The sequence below is a fragment of the Oryctolagus cuniculus genome, chromosome 12 (assembly GCF_964237555.1).
Source record: "Oryctolagus cuniculus chromosome 12, mOryCun1.1, whole genome shotgun sequence".
In the NCBI taxonomy this organism is placed as follows: Eukaryota; Metazoa; Chordata; class Mammalia; order Lagomorpha; family Leporidae; genus Oryctolagus; species Oryctolagus cuniculus.
Window position 1 is genome coordinate 72,135,786 of NC_091443.1, and position 15,167 is coordinate 72,150,952.

At 37.7% G+C, this 15,167-nt stretch overlaps 1 protein-coding gene across 3 annotated transcripts in view; it reads right to left on the reverse strand.

The window, feature by feature from the left end:
- The window catches only part of FAM227B (family with sequence similarity 227 member B), a 261,271-nt gene that overhangs the window by 9,911 nt on the left and 236,193 nt on the right, over positions 1 to 15,167 (reverse strand). For all 3 annotated transcript variants that reach the window (XM_070054161.1, XM_070054159.1, XM_070054160.1), the window contains one exon: positions 14,011 to 14,172. In XM_070054161.1, coding sequence (XP_069910262.1) covers positions 14,011 to 14,172 — 162 coding nt within the window. The remainder of the gene's footprint in view (positions 1 to 14,010; positions 14,173 to 15,167) is intronic.

The following is a 15,167-nucleotide window of genomic DNA, read 5'->3' on the forward strand; positions in this document are numbered from 1 at the left end:
GCCTTGATAGGAATCAAATCAGATGGTAGTGAAGGTGTGAGACAGGAGTTGGAAGTGGAGTAGAAATGAAATGAATTAACACTTGCTGGATTCTCCAGTGTTCTTCCCTCATAGAAACATTAATTTGAATTAGACAGTAAAGTGTGTGTGTGAGAGACATCACCCACATGAAGGAAGGGGAGTGAAGTGTACACAGGACCTTAGGTTGGCCCCAGCTTTCTTTCAAGTTTTGGTTTTGAGATTAGTAATATTTTTGATTATTCAATGAATGTTCAACATTAAGAACACATCAGTCCTTAAATTTAAAAGGAAGCAGTAGAAGCCTCACTTTAAGTCATTAAAACTGAGAAAAACATAATCTTTCAAATCTTCCCATTTTAACAAACATTTCCTAATGATATTGTACAAAGATTGGAAACATTAATAAAAAGAAAAAATTCTCCTATGATCTCATTCTTTAAAAAATAAAAACCATTTTCATGTGTCTATCTGACATATGTAAATAAATTTTATATTATTGTGGTTATATTATATATTATTTTATAAATGTGGTTACTCTCAGTGTCATAAATTCTCCAGACATTCAGGTTTTACAGTAATTATTTTAATATTTACAAACATTTTCATTAAGTTTGTGTATAAGGTGCATGTGTTGGCTCTGTTGCCCTGATGATATAGCATGGTACAAATTTTGCTTTTTTTTTTAAATAAGAAACCATTTTCTTCTCTCTTCCACAGTTAGGTTTTTTAATATGACACTGTTGCCCCCAAGAGTCTAACGAGGGAGGACTGCATCTCTCCTATTGTAGGTCCCTATGAATTCTGGGAAAAGATAACTCTAGTCTTACTTAGCTTGGAACTGGAATGATTCACATAGAAAAACAAAGAGGCCATGATTCTGCTCATTAAATTACTTACTATATCACATTGCCTTGAATTCTGGTCATGCCAGATTTTCATCTTTAGTTTCATCCTTTTTTTTTTTTTTTTTTTTGTCATACACCAGGAAGAAGTCCAGCAGAATTAGAAGGGAAGGTCTAGCAATCTTCCTGAAATGAGAGGTAACTGATGATACTAGATTCCTTGAAATTCTTGTCTTACTTTACCCTGCTACATCAAGTGATTGACAGCCTAAGACTTCTCTGAGAAAAGAACTCAGAACACTGAATATCATTCTTCTTGTAAAATGATTAGATCAACTAATGAGACACTGTTCCTAGGACAGGTGGTGTTGAGCTGCTCAAGTTTTATTTGCACGCAGTTATTTACTGCTATTACTTTGTGTATCCCTCAGAGTTCCTGTTAGAATTTCAAAGATTTTTATTCTTCTACAAAGTGATAATATGCTCTTGAGTGTGGCTTCCATGATTATTTGTGAAAAGATATATTTGCCGATTTGAACTAATTGGATTTTCATAGAGAACATTATTGCTATTGAAATAAAGATTTATGTTTTATTTCTTATAAATTATTAATTTTGAGCATATCACTTTGCTGACATGAACTGTGTATACATTCTATATAAAGTCATTCTAATTACCCACAAACTTTGGTCAAAGCTGTATGTTTATGCTGTATAGTGAGGTTCTGGGCTGCATTATGATGGTGGATTTCTGTTAATTTGTCTTAATGAATATCCTAATTTGTATTTTCTCCAGATACTTAAAGCCATAAATTTGTTCCCAGTTGTAGAAAAATAACATACTTTAAACTTATAAATTATGAAGAATAGCTATATTTTATTCCTTCGGGATGGCTGTGGCAACAAGTTTTCCAATTCCACTGTCTGAATTGGCCTAAAATTTCATTTTCCCATGTACTACTATGTGGAGGCTACAGGGCAAGCCACTAAACAGAGAAGGAGCCATTTGGGGACAAATGAAATGGTCCCATTCCAGGATTTTCAAACAACCATGGTGAAATGCAACAAATCAAGACCTGAAACATCCTAGAAGCTTCAATTTATACTGGGGCTTTTTGTCTCCCTTCAGAATCACAGTATATTAGAGAAACAATGGACCTTAGAAATTACAGGGTCCAATTCAATTATGTTATAGATGGAGAAACAGAGCTTCTGGAAGTACAGTTCCTTGTCTTTGACACCCTGGGTGTGAGAATCATGGAAAGAATTTCCCAGGTAAAAATTTTGCTCTTATTTGCCAAACATGTTGTCCTAGAATGAGGCTATAGGAGGCTTTGCTGTCTCCCTCACATCTCTAGAGATTTTCCATAGATCGCATTCGGAGTTGTTGATGAGATCACCAAGTTTAAGGCCAACGTGCCCATTACACAAATAGTGCTATTGCACAATTAGTAAAATGAAGCTAGGCATCAAGCAGTGGCCAGAATCTCCTTTTACTGTAGAATTAATTTGATTTTAAATCCTAAAAACTGAGTTTATGGAATAACTTAATAACATGTATCCTAAACTGATTCCCTGCTTAATGTTTACCTTTGCTTACACTTCAAATATTTTAATGTTGGATATGAGTGCTAAATATCTACATAACCATGTATTCAGAAACCCCAAAAAATTGTCACCATGGGGCCAGCATTGTGGCATAGCTGGTAAAGCCATTGCTTGCAATCCCATATGGGTACCAGTTCATGTCCCTGCTAATGGCTTGGGAAAAGCAGCAGCAGGTCGCCCAAGTGCTTGGGTCCCTGCTCTCATGTGGGAGACCCAGGAGAAGCTCTGGCTGCAGCCCAGCCCAGTCCTGGCTGTTGTGGCCCTCTGGGGTGTGAACCAGCAGATGGAAGACCTCTCTTCTCTCTGTCTCTCTAAATATGACTTTCAAATAAAACAAATATTAAAAAATTATCACTATGCACACATGCCTTATTCTATAAGATAGTGTCATTGATGGAATCTTATGCTGATTTTAGGTGGCCTGGTAGTGTATATAAAGTCAAGCTCTGTTTTAGTAAATTTCATTATTTAATATATCAGTTGGGCAGTTTTGTAGCATAGTCTAGAAAACTAAGGGAATAAGGCTACTTGGAAGTAGTAACACATATTTAACTAGAGGCACTCAGCACACTTGCCAGGACTTTCACTGGGCCTTGAGACACAAAGATGAGTAAGACCATGGCTTTCGCCCTTAAGGAGCTAGTAGGCATGAGAAGTGACAACAGGCAGTCTTTGAAGGAGAAAGAAGTGTTATAAACAGAACAACAAAGCAAAAACACCATAAAAAACCTAGAAGTCTACTCTTTTGTGCAGTCTGTCTCAAATTGGATGAGAGTGCATCCTTGTTCTACTATAGGATTCCAAGTGGAGGACAGAGTACTAGTGACAGTAATTCCTACCCTAGCTGCTGGATTACTTAGCACCCTCATACAGTACCAGTGCTAGTGTGTATAGGTACTCAGTAAATATTTACTGCTTTTCATCTACTGAACAAAGATTCTTATTCATATCTCAGGACTGTTTACTCTTAGATTTCACCCTGAGAAACCCAGTCATCATCATGAAATTAACTTTTTTTTGCTATATTAAGAAATCAGGTAAGTATGATATTATTTAATGAAAGTATTCATTAAAATGGTCAAAATAAAGGGTCTGGCACTGTGGTAGAGTGGGTAAAGCTGCCACCTGCAGTGCCAGTATCCCATATGGGATCCAGCTCTCTGCTATGGCCTGGGAAAGCAGTAGAAGATGGCCCAAGTCCTTGGGCCCCTGCACCCACGTGGGAGGCCCGGAAGAAGCTGCTTGATTCTGGCTTCAGATCGGCGCAGCTCTGGCCATTGCAGCCAACTGGGGAGTGAACCAGCAGATGGAAGACCTATCTGTCTCTGCCTCTGTCTCTGTCTCTGCCTCTCTGTAACTCTGCCTTTCAAATAAATAAACAAATCTTTTTAAAAAAATGGTCAACATTGGGGCTGGCGCTGTGGCACAGTGGGTTAAGGCCCTGGCCTGAAGTGCCGGCATCCCATATGGACGCCGGTTCTAGTCCCGGCTGCTCCTCTTCCGATCCAGCTCTCTGCTATGGCCTGGGATAGCAGTAGAAGATGGCCCAAGTCCTTGGGCCCCTGCACCCACATGGGAGACCCAGAAGAAGCCCCTGGCTCCTGGCTTCGGATCGGCGCAGCTCCAGCCGTTGCGGCCTTCTGGAGAGTGAACCATCAGATGGAAGACCTCTCTTTCTCTCTCTCTCTCTACCTCTCTTTCTAACTCTGTCTTTCAAATAAGTAAAATAAATCTTTAAAAAAGAATGGTCAACATAAAAAGTCTTAGTGCTTCACATGGTCAGCTTTGGTTTTCAGGAACATTTAATTATGGGTGACAGTTTATCCCTGATAAGGCTGGATTAAATAAATTGTTGATTTATAGAAATTCCAACATTTTTATAATGGATGCCCTTTAACAGACCCAGTTCCAAAGGTTGTTTGGAGGAAGTTTAACCATCTCCATTAGTTCCATTAATTCATCCACCCCCACAAAGCTATTCTGAAAAACATACAAACTTAGGGTTTGTTTTGCAAATGCATGTTGGAGACAAGTTCTCCAGCCCCCTGCCTGCAAGTGAATTGACTATCCAAGTCCTTCCACATGAAGGTAGAAACTCTGGAGCCATCACTTCCCAGAGATTGACCAAATCTGATTGTTAGTAACAATACAGCAAACAGATAAACGAAGGAGCTTCAAAATGTTCATAGAAAATGCTTATTATCTTTTTATTCCATCCCCTTCTCTTATTTTACATTAAGCTGTGTTTATAATCGAAATTATGAATCATGGATAAAATATTTGATTACTTAAAGCAATTGAAGCCTTCTCTTTATTTAACTAGTTACTATAATAACAAGTTGGAAAATTATGGTACATGTCTTGTGTATTTTATTAAAATACATTGAACTGAGTCTGCAAGAAAAAGGGGCTGGATCTTAAAGACAATTTTAGATTTGTCTATGGCTCAAGGTGGCTGCAAAATGCTTACACTACACGTGCACATATTCACACATATAATAACTAAACCCCTTTGCTCCTCACGTTCTTATACAATTATTTTCATTTTCATTCCTTTTAACACTTGGCAGAGTTTATAAATGGAAGAAACTTAGCAACCTACTCAACAAGGGTTTGAATAGCTTTAAGCAAAAGTCATCTAAACATAAAACACCCTTCTCTTTTCTAAGAGCTAAATTTAAATACTTGATGTAACCTTTATTTTACTATGCCTCCATGAATTTTTTTGTTTATAAAGTACTCTTATATAAATTTAAATGTACTTTTTGAAGATTTATTTATTAGGCAAAGTGAGAGAGAGAGAAAGAGAGAATCTTTTATCTATGGCCACAACAGTTGGAGCTGGGCCAGACAGAAGCCAGGAACTCCATCCAGGTCTCCTATATGTATGGCAGGGGTCTGTGTACCTAGGTCATATCTGCTGCTTTCCCAGGAGTATTTTCAGGGAGCTGGATTGGAACTGGAGTAGCCAGGACTGGAACCTGTGCTCATATGAACCACAATGCCACCCCTTTAAATGTATTTCTTTTAAAAAAATCTTTTTTTTAAGATTTTGTTTATTTTATTTGAGAGTTAGAGTTATAGACAGTGAGAGAGAGAGAGAGAGAGAGAGAGAGAGAGAGAGAGAGAAAGGTCTTCCTTCCATTGGTTCACTCCCCAAATGACTGCAATGGCCGGAGCTGTGCCGATCTGAAGCCAGGAGACAGGTGCTTCCTCCTGGTCTCCTGTGTGGGTGCAGGGCCCAAGCACTTGGGCCATCCTCCACTGCCTTCCCCGGGCCACAGCAGAGAGCTGGACTGAAGAGGAGCAGCTGGGACTAGAATCGGTACCCATGTGGGATGCTGGTGCCGCAGGCGGGGATTAACCTACTGTGCCACAGCACCAGCCCCTAAATGTATTTCTTAAAAACTAAAATTCAATCCTCTATGGAATCCCTGAGAACCAAGTAGGAGAGTTATGATGTTATTTTAGGTAGTTGGCAAAAGTTAGCATCAAAGGGAATGAAATAAAGGAAGGAATCCATGGATCAGAAATCTTTTGACTATAAAAAGGCAATCACTGGCTTTCATGGAGATCTAGGTTATTTACAAAGTTATTCACCTCAGGGCTAGAACAGAGAGTGGCACGCTCTCTTATGTGTGTTGAAGCCATACTGTATGGAACTGTATGGCCCAAAAATTGGCATTATGTTGAAAGTACTTTTTTTTTTTTTTTTTTTTTTTAGCAAAAACAAACCAGACACAAAATAAAACTAAACTAGAAAAAAAGAGAAAACAATCTGACCAAGAAGAAGCAGTATAAGATGGGAAATTAACTTTGAATATATACAGGAATTTTATTGGATAGATGCAAGAATGAATGAATGAACAAGATAATTTGTAATCTCCTAAACCTCTCCTTCTAAAGTTAGAAGCCTGCAAATGACAAGACAAAAAAGGAATTCTGTACATGTTTTTAATCTGATATCAGAAGGTGACATCTCAAGTTCTGTAACATAGATTAAACTTTTCTTCTTACTAAAAGCAGTGCTGTCCATAGAACTTTCTGTGATGCTGGAATGTCTGATATTTTCTCTGTCCAGTAGTCAGTCACATATGGCAAGTGAATATCTGATATGTGGTTATGTAAATGATGAACTGAATTTCCACTTAATTTTGTTAATTTAAATAGCCACACATGGCTAGTAGCCATGATAATGGACAGAGAAACTGTAGAAAGAAAAAAACATGATAAATACCTAACAGGAGCATTTTAATTTGCTTTTTTTCATAGTCCTTTTTTTTTTTTTTTTTTAACCTTGTTGTATCTTCTGCACTGTTGACTTTTTATTGTCCCTACAGCCTAGGCAACTTCTCTCTTACATGCTCCAGGGTGAAGATGTCTTTGATTTTCCTAACATTCTTATTCCTCTGGGATATGGAAGCCAAAGACATGGTGAATTGGCCCCTTATTGTTATCCAAAAGCCCCTAATTGTTAACCAAATTGACACAAACAAGTACTGTTTAATTTTTCTTCCTTCCTTCCTTCCTTCCTTCCTTCCTTCCTTCCTTCCTTCCTTCCTCCCTCCCTCCCTCCCTCTCTCCCTCCCTCCCTTCCCTCCTTCCCTCCTTCCCTGCCTCTTTCCTTACTTTCCTCTCTCGCTCTCTCTCTCTCTTCAAATCTCTATGCCTTTCCACGCTTCTGGTTTGTTTCTTTGTCCCTAATTTCCCCATTCTACTCCCTCCTTACTCTGTCTCACCCTTCTGGTGAAATTTCCCCAGCTCATCTCTATAATGGATTATGTAGAAAATATTATTATATGGAATGTAGAAAAAAAGCAGACTCCCTTTTTGTGGTCGTTCCATAGAGAAAGGCAACCTGGTGACCCTCCTTTCCATTTTCTAGACTAAGTTTTCGTTCAAGATACCCTTATTCAACACTGTAAGAACTTGACTAATTTTTTTTTGAAAGATTTATTTGAAACTCAGAGTTACAAAGTGATGCAGAGAGAGAGAGAGAGAGAGAGAGAGATCTTCTACCTGTTGTTCACTCCCTACGTGGCTGCAAGGAGCCAGGAGTTTCATCTGGGTCTCTCACAAGGGTGGCAGGGGCCCAAACATTTGGGCCATATTCTGCTGCTTTTACCAGGCCATTAGCAGGGAGCATGATAAAAAGTGAAGCAACCAAGACTCAAACTGGTTCCCATATGGGATGCCAGCATTTCAGGTGGTGGCTTTACTGTTTATGCCACAACACTGGCCCCTTTACTTATGTTTTAAATGATGCCCCTTGTGCTTCCAGGACAAGTAAAAAATTATACCCATTTTTCTGTGGATTCCATCCATTTTTAGGCAAAGTGAGGCCATCTGTGCTGCAGCTTTTAAGGAGAGAAGAAGAACAGAGAGTGCTCAGGTAAGCATAAGGGGGAAGGCTGGAAAAAGGCTGCATGAGCTGATGAGCCTATGGACAAAGTCAGGTGACTGGGGCTGAAGACACCTGAAAGGTTTCTCTACTCAGGTATTTGATGGCTAATTTTGGCTGTGGCTGAATCTCTGTTGTGGCAGTCAGCTGGAACATGGTCTCTCCATGTGTTCTGAACTGTCTTACCATCACAGCTGTTTCCAATGACAAGCCTCCAAAAAATTCAAAGTCAAACAGGCAGAAGCTGTCAAGGCGTTTATGACCTAGCCTTAGACCGCAAAGCACCCTCTTGGTTGTGGAAGTGTCACAAGACTGCCCAAATTCAAAGGCAGCAAATACAGGCACTATACTTTGATGGGAAAGGTGCCAAGGTCACATTGTAACAAAAGCAGGTGGGAAGGGCAAAGTTGTTATGGCTACTTGTGAAGAATATATGACGTAATCTTAGATGAGGCTGCTATCGTCAGATGAACTAATCTTTGTAGGGTGTTGGCGGCTGAGGATTTTTGGGATTAGTACCATCCAGAGGAGCTGAAGAGTAAGTCTATTCTTCTTCTATATCAGGGCTTTGAGAGCATCTCCTATACAAATCTTCTTGTTCCTACATTGGGAGGAACATGCACCATTTTTTCTCCTGCTATGCTTAACAATGCTGAGAGTAAGCAAAAGTAATAGCTGCTTGCTCCAGGCAATGCTCTCCCTGTACGATAAAGTTGAGCAACCTAATCGAAGCTCACTTCAAGACTCTTGCTTCATCAGCTAATCCAAAATTATAATATCATAAACTCTACCTGATTCCAGGCACTTTCCTGCCTTCCAAGGCCTGCTTCAAAAATCACCCAACTCAGATCTTAAAACCCGGCAAATGTCCTCCTGGAATTTCCCTGTTGGAGACACTACTAAATCCCTGTGAAACTGGTATCCTCGCTTACTACAGAAAGTCTACTACACAGGTTATTCTGCTGGTCTTTTTATAAGTCAACAGCTGACAATGGGAAAAATGGTTTCTAAGCATTCTTTTTCTTAGTTTAGTCTCAGGAGAACTTTGTGCTACAGTGAGTTGACAAAATGAGAATGTCATCATTTTAGGGAAATACTGAACTAATTCAGCCACCAATGGTGTTTAAAGTCAAATTCCTCCAACAGAGTCACAAAATTTCGGGTTGAAAGAGACTTAAAATTTATCTAGTCCCATTCATCTACTTAATGTGGATGGAGAAGAGGCTCAAATTAGGTTAAATTTTGTTTTCCTGTATTGCTGAAGAGGCTCAGTGGGCCTGCGAATGTTACATTTTTCCCCCACACTGAGCTAACTTGGTTCCTGTTTTCCCCCTTTTCAGAGTTTAGAGAAAATAGCAGAACTCCATTGTACTGGGGTGGAGGTAGTCCTTCATCTCTGTAGTGCCAGAGTGTTTTCAGAGCTGTTTTGAACAAAAACATGTCTTTAAAGAAACCTCACATTCCAGAAAGCTAATATCTGTTTTCCATTATCCGAAAGATCTCATTAACGGACAGCATTGTCATAGTCACCTTCTGATTTTTGAAGATGAGGGGAAGTGAGAGTTACTTTTGTTGTTGTTGTTGTTGTAAAAATCTCATAAATAATGGAGTGAGCTTTCTAGAAGTGTGGGCTTTCCTATTTACTTCACCATGAGTATTTCAGAAGGATTGAAGGAAAAATGGTATTTTATCTTGTATATACTGAAAAATCAATTAGATGGGAGGGTCCTGGACTAGAGTTTTTTTTCACATATTTGTGTTCAGCTAATTTATCTTTTTAAAAATGCGATCAAGGATGGCATTGTGGTGCCGTGGATTAAGCCGCTGATTATAACATTCCGGCATCCTATCGTGGAGTGCCAGTTCGTGTTCCAGCTGTTCCACTTCTGATCCAGCTCCCCGTTGATGTGTCTGGGAAAGCAAAAGATGCCTGCCATTCATGTGGGAGACTGCGAGGCTAATAGCTTTGACCTGGCCCAGCTGTGGCTGTTGCAGCCATCTTGGGGAGTGAACCAGTGAGTGGAAGATTCTCTTTCTCCCTTTCAAATAATAAATGCATCTTTAAAAACTGTGAGTGTATCCCAGATCCCTGCTGATGCATGTAGGAAGACAGAGGAAGATGGCCCAAGTCCTTGGGTCCCTGTACCCATGTGGGAGACCTGGAGGAAACTCCTGACTCCTGGCTCAGTCTGACCCAGTCCTGGCCATCTCTTTTCCTCTATGCCTTTAAAATAAATAAATAAAAATCTAAAAAAAAGTGATTGTATCATCAGTTCCTTAATATATATTAACTAGTCACTGATTGACAGTAACTTTAGTAACAAGTTAGAAATTGTTATTCACATAATAGAAAGAAATCTATGTGTACATGGCTGTGGAGGCTATCAAACATCTTTACATCCATAAAAGTGGTAAGTTACACCTGACTCTAAAGAGGCTCTGCTGGGTCCTGTTGTGTGAAGATGGAATGTTATATTGGTATATTCATACAGAGCTTATGACCTTTCTGGAGTCTCAGAATGTTTTCCATTTCTTTTTTTTTCACTATTGATTGCTGCATCTCCCACATCATAGATAATTCACAGCAGATGATTTCTTTGTATAAGTCTTTTTTTAATGCAGAGTAAGTTGATATATCGCACACTATTTTCAATTGTAGAGTTCAAATAATCCATCTCTGGACAGTTTTTACATTACATGTTAAAAAACTGTGTACTAGTATGTGAGAGTATGATGAGGGGAATATGTATTTATAGTACATAATACACTCATCTTGACACTGCATTGAGTATAGTTTTCTAAACTGCAACAAAATGTGAACATTCATGTCAGAGATATATGTTACAGTGTCTAGGTTTACACCAATATTTTGTTAAATTTTCAATTTTAAGACAAACTTTAAATTTACATTTCACATGCTAAGAATAGTTAGATTTGGAGATACTTTTTTGTTATTTTACCCTCAACACATAAAGGGCAGAACGTGGTTTACAAATGCACAGACCAATGCGTGAAGGGAACAGTGGAAGCTCTAGAAACATTTTGCACAGCTAGAAGTTGCATGACACTTTCAGTTCTGAGTCCTGGAAGTCAATGTTTTCTTCTCATTTTACTCACAACTCTAATACTAAATGATCAGATTTTAAGAGAAGAAATTCAAAGAGCATTCATAAAAATTATATTTAAATGACTTACTGTCATTACTTAATAAAGATGTTTATTATTTTCCTTAAAAGTGTACTTTAAACATTATGTCAGGGTCAGATGTTGTGTTGCAGTGGGTTCATACGCCACTTGGGATGCCAGGATTCCATTTCAAAGTACCTGGCTGGTGTCCGGGCTACTCCACACTTCTGATTCAGCTTCCAATAAATGCACCTGCGAGACAGCGTATGCTGGTCTAAGTACTTGGGTTCCTGCCACTAATGTCGGAAGACCCAGATACAGTTCTCGGTTTCTGGCTGCAGCTTGTCCCAGCCCTGGCTGTTGTGGGCATTTGGGGAGTGAATCAGCAGATGGAAGATTTCTCTTTTTCAGATCTGCCCCCACCCCCACTTTCAAGTAAAAAAATTAAAAAAAGATCTAGAAACATTATATATTGTCAGTGGGTACTACATTTTATAATCTCTGGAAACATCATGGAAAAATCCATTACATTCCTAATGATGACTTTTTCAAAATTTTACAGGAAAATATCTTGTAAAAGATTTATACTTTAGAGCTCCACTTCCTGTGTTCCCTGCCCCAACACATACTCTCACTCCTTCCACATTCTACTTGAACTGGGGGTATGAATCCCTGCATACCTGTCAGACAAATCCGTGCCCAAAGAAATGCAAACATAAAGAGTGCTATTTTTATAATCAGAATAAAAACTAGTTAAAAATAAAATATGATAGTCCTTAGATACTTTTCAAACTTAATTTCTAAACATTTTAAAAATTTGTTTTGGACCTAGTCTGAGGTTGGTGAGAATTCTTGCATCATTACTTAAGCTACAAGGTTGAGAACAGACTAATTTAATCTGCCAGTTGTCTCTCCTTGTGTTCCAGAGTGGTTCAAATAAATTCCAGGTGTCTGTGGTCAGTGCGGCTCTGGAGGTTGTCTTGACTAAAATGCAGGAGAAAAACTGTCCTGGGTAGGGTCCTGAGAACACTTCTAGAGAAGTGATCTCTACATTTTCCTCATTTTGTATCTCATGAGTAAAAGACAAGTGAGCATACTCTGATATAGGTATAATTTTGAATTAATACATTAAATACACAAATAAATATTAATATATTATGTATATTGTTATATATATAAAATAAAAATATAAAACAGTGATATGAAATAAAGATATTTTAAAAATTAAATTTAACTTATTAATGGTACACCAAATCTTTTTGTTCTTAAATTGTAGATATTTATAGTGATATTCTAAACAGTTGGCTTTTAAATGTCTTGCTAATTAAAACAAATATCATTATCTAATATTGAAAAGGAAAACATAAACTTAGATTCATTGTTTATAATTATGATGCATATGCATTTTTCAAATAGTTTCTTTTGCCTACCTCTTGGTGGAACTTATTGATTTCTTCTCTTAGCATGGTTGAAAAGGAGCTTCTTTGAGGAATCAGAAAAATATATTTCTTCTAATTTCATGTATTAAAAATTTGTTCTTGGCATTATAACTATTATCATCATCTAAAATTTCTTTTTAGGAGTCTTTTTAAGCTCCTCATTCATTAATGAGTGTTGATTAGGTTAAAACTATATGCTGTAATTTGTGAATCTACTTCATAACCCAAAGAAAACAGCAATATGTTGTGGTATTCCAAAAATAACGTGGCATGGCAGGGGGTTGGGTGGGTAGGCATTTAGCCTTCTGGTTAGGATGATGGTTAAAATGCCCATGTCTCATAGTGGAGTGGCTGGGCTTGATAACTACCTCTGGGTCCTGACTCCAGCTTCACGCCAAGGAAGACCTGGGACACAGTAAATCACAGCTCAAGTAATTGGCCACGTGGGATACTGAATTAAAATCCCAGTTCTTCGCTTCAGCCTGGCCCAGTCTTGGCCACTGCAAGCATTGGGGGAGTGAACTGAACCAGTGGATGGGAGCTCTCTCTGCTTCTGTCTCTTTCACTGTCTCCCTACCTCTGATAAAGAGAGAGATAGAGAGATAGAAAGAGAAAGATAGAGAGGGAGGGAGGGAGGAAGGAAGGGAGGGAGGGAGAGAGCGAGCGAGCGAGAGAGAAGCTGAAAGAAGGAGAGAAGAAAGAAAAAAACCATAAGTGCAAAGATACCATCATCATCCCTCAAAATAGTACAGGGCAGACTGAACCATCAGCTGAGAGAACCTTTATTAAATATTAGTTAAATGTAACTTCCTTTTTATTTTTAAAGATAGATATAGATATAAATAGGAGTCTTATTTTTTCAACATTCATAGCTGTATTAGATCCCTTTGACAATCACCTGAGTCTCCCGTGGGGCCTTGGCCAAGAGGTATTGTACAGAAGATGCACAGGAGTATAGGTGAACAGAATTCCTGGCCCCTCTCCTTGCTACAATCAAGGTTGTAGCAAGGTCATTCGTTTGTTTTTTTACATTTTGAGCTTTCTGATATATTTTTATTTTAACAAAGGATTACGTAGCTTAAACATGTCTGAAATTCTCTCTGGAGAAGTCCATGAACCACATTTCTGAAAATGTTTGAAATTTAACACTGAATGGTAAAGTTTCAAAGACACCTCCTTTTATCAGCGAGCTAAGTATACTAGTTTTTGAAGTTCCTGGGTTTTATTCTTTTTTTTTTTTTACATGCCAAAACCACAACCTCAGAGTTAAATGAGAAAGCACTTTAGTCAAACATGCTGCAGTAGTTTTGAGTATAAGTGAATGTTAAACAAAAGTCACTTGATTATTGCTTATTACCTGCCTATATTCTTGCTGAACTATGGTCTTTTACTTTTCACTTGTTGAACTCTCTATTGACTGAACCATTAAGCCCTTGAATATAATGTAAATTAAAAATATTTTATCTCAAAAATAAGTAAAGAAAGAAGTATGCAATTTGTTTCTTCCTTGAGGCATCTATAACAAATTGAATACTTTATACATATCATATTAAAGAAGAACTTAAAAAAGGATATGGTTCTTGGAATATTGCAGTGAGTTTAATCTTGGTTTGTTTAAGGGCTTTGAAAACCCCAGTTAGATTATGCCTCTTAAGATAATACAGAATTAGTGGACTCTGACTTCCAACATTGAAGAGAATACGGTAAAACTCTGGACCAGTGCTAATATAATGAGACTGCAAGAGAAAGAAAAAAACATCAAGTCAATGACTACTTTTGTATTTCTAGAGAACTGTGAATAAAATATAACTTCATTATAAGTATAAAAAATTACCATTTGAAGTATTAAAATAAATAAAATTAAATATATGTATATTATATAATAATTGCCTCAACTAAAGGACTTTACCAAAGTATGAATCTATGGGTATATTCAGTAAGGCTCTTCTAACTTTTTCACTTATCATCAAGGTTGAGTACTGATAAATAAATTATTCATTCTGAAGAAAAGAAAGAAAAAGGACTAAAGAAAATGAACAGAGCAAGGAAAAGGAGGAATGAAAAACTATAAAGAAATAATATCCCAAACTTTCCAAATTATATGAGAACATATCCAAGAACTTCAATAGCTATAAATGGGATAAATTCACATGTAAACACATCTTAGACCAAGTATTTAATGACAAAGAGGAAATCTCAAAAGCAGCAAGAAAGAAACAACTCCTTACATACAAGGGACCCTTAGTAATATAAACAGCTGACTTCTCATCATAACAATGGAGGATTTTTTTTTTTTTTGCAGCAGAGTAGTATTCCACAGAGTGTGTGTATGTATACCATATTTTCTTTATCCAGTCATCAGTTAATGGACATCTGGGAAATGGATGCAACGGGAAACCATTGTGTTTAGGGAAATAAGCCAGTCCCAAAAAGACAATTATTATATATTTCTCTTGATTTTAGGTAACTAAAATGCAGAGTATAAAAATGCAATATATATGGGTGATACTGACATTTTGAGATTTGATTATTGTTTATAGCTCTTGTGTATATTCTTGAGGAACAGTGGTTTTGCTACTTACTACTTGTTGAACTCTTTATTTAGTGGAGGGTTATGCTAGTGATTATAAAGTAAACTGAAAGTATATTATTGTAAAAATTAAAAGAAAAAATGAGAAAGGAAGAAGGAAGGAAAGGGGAAGTATGGGAGGGAGGGAGGGAGGCTAGAGTG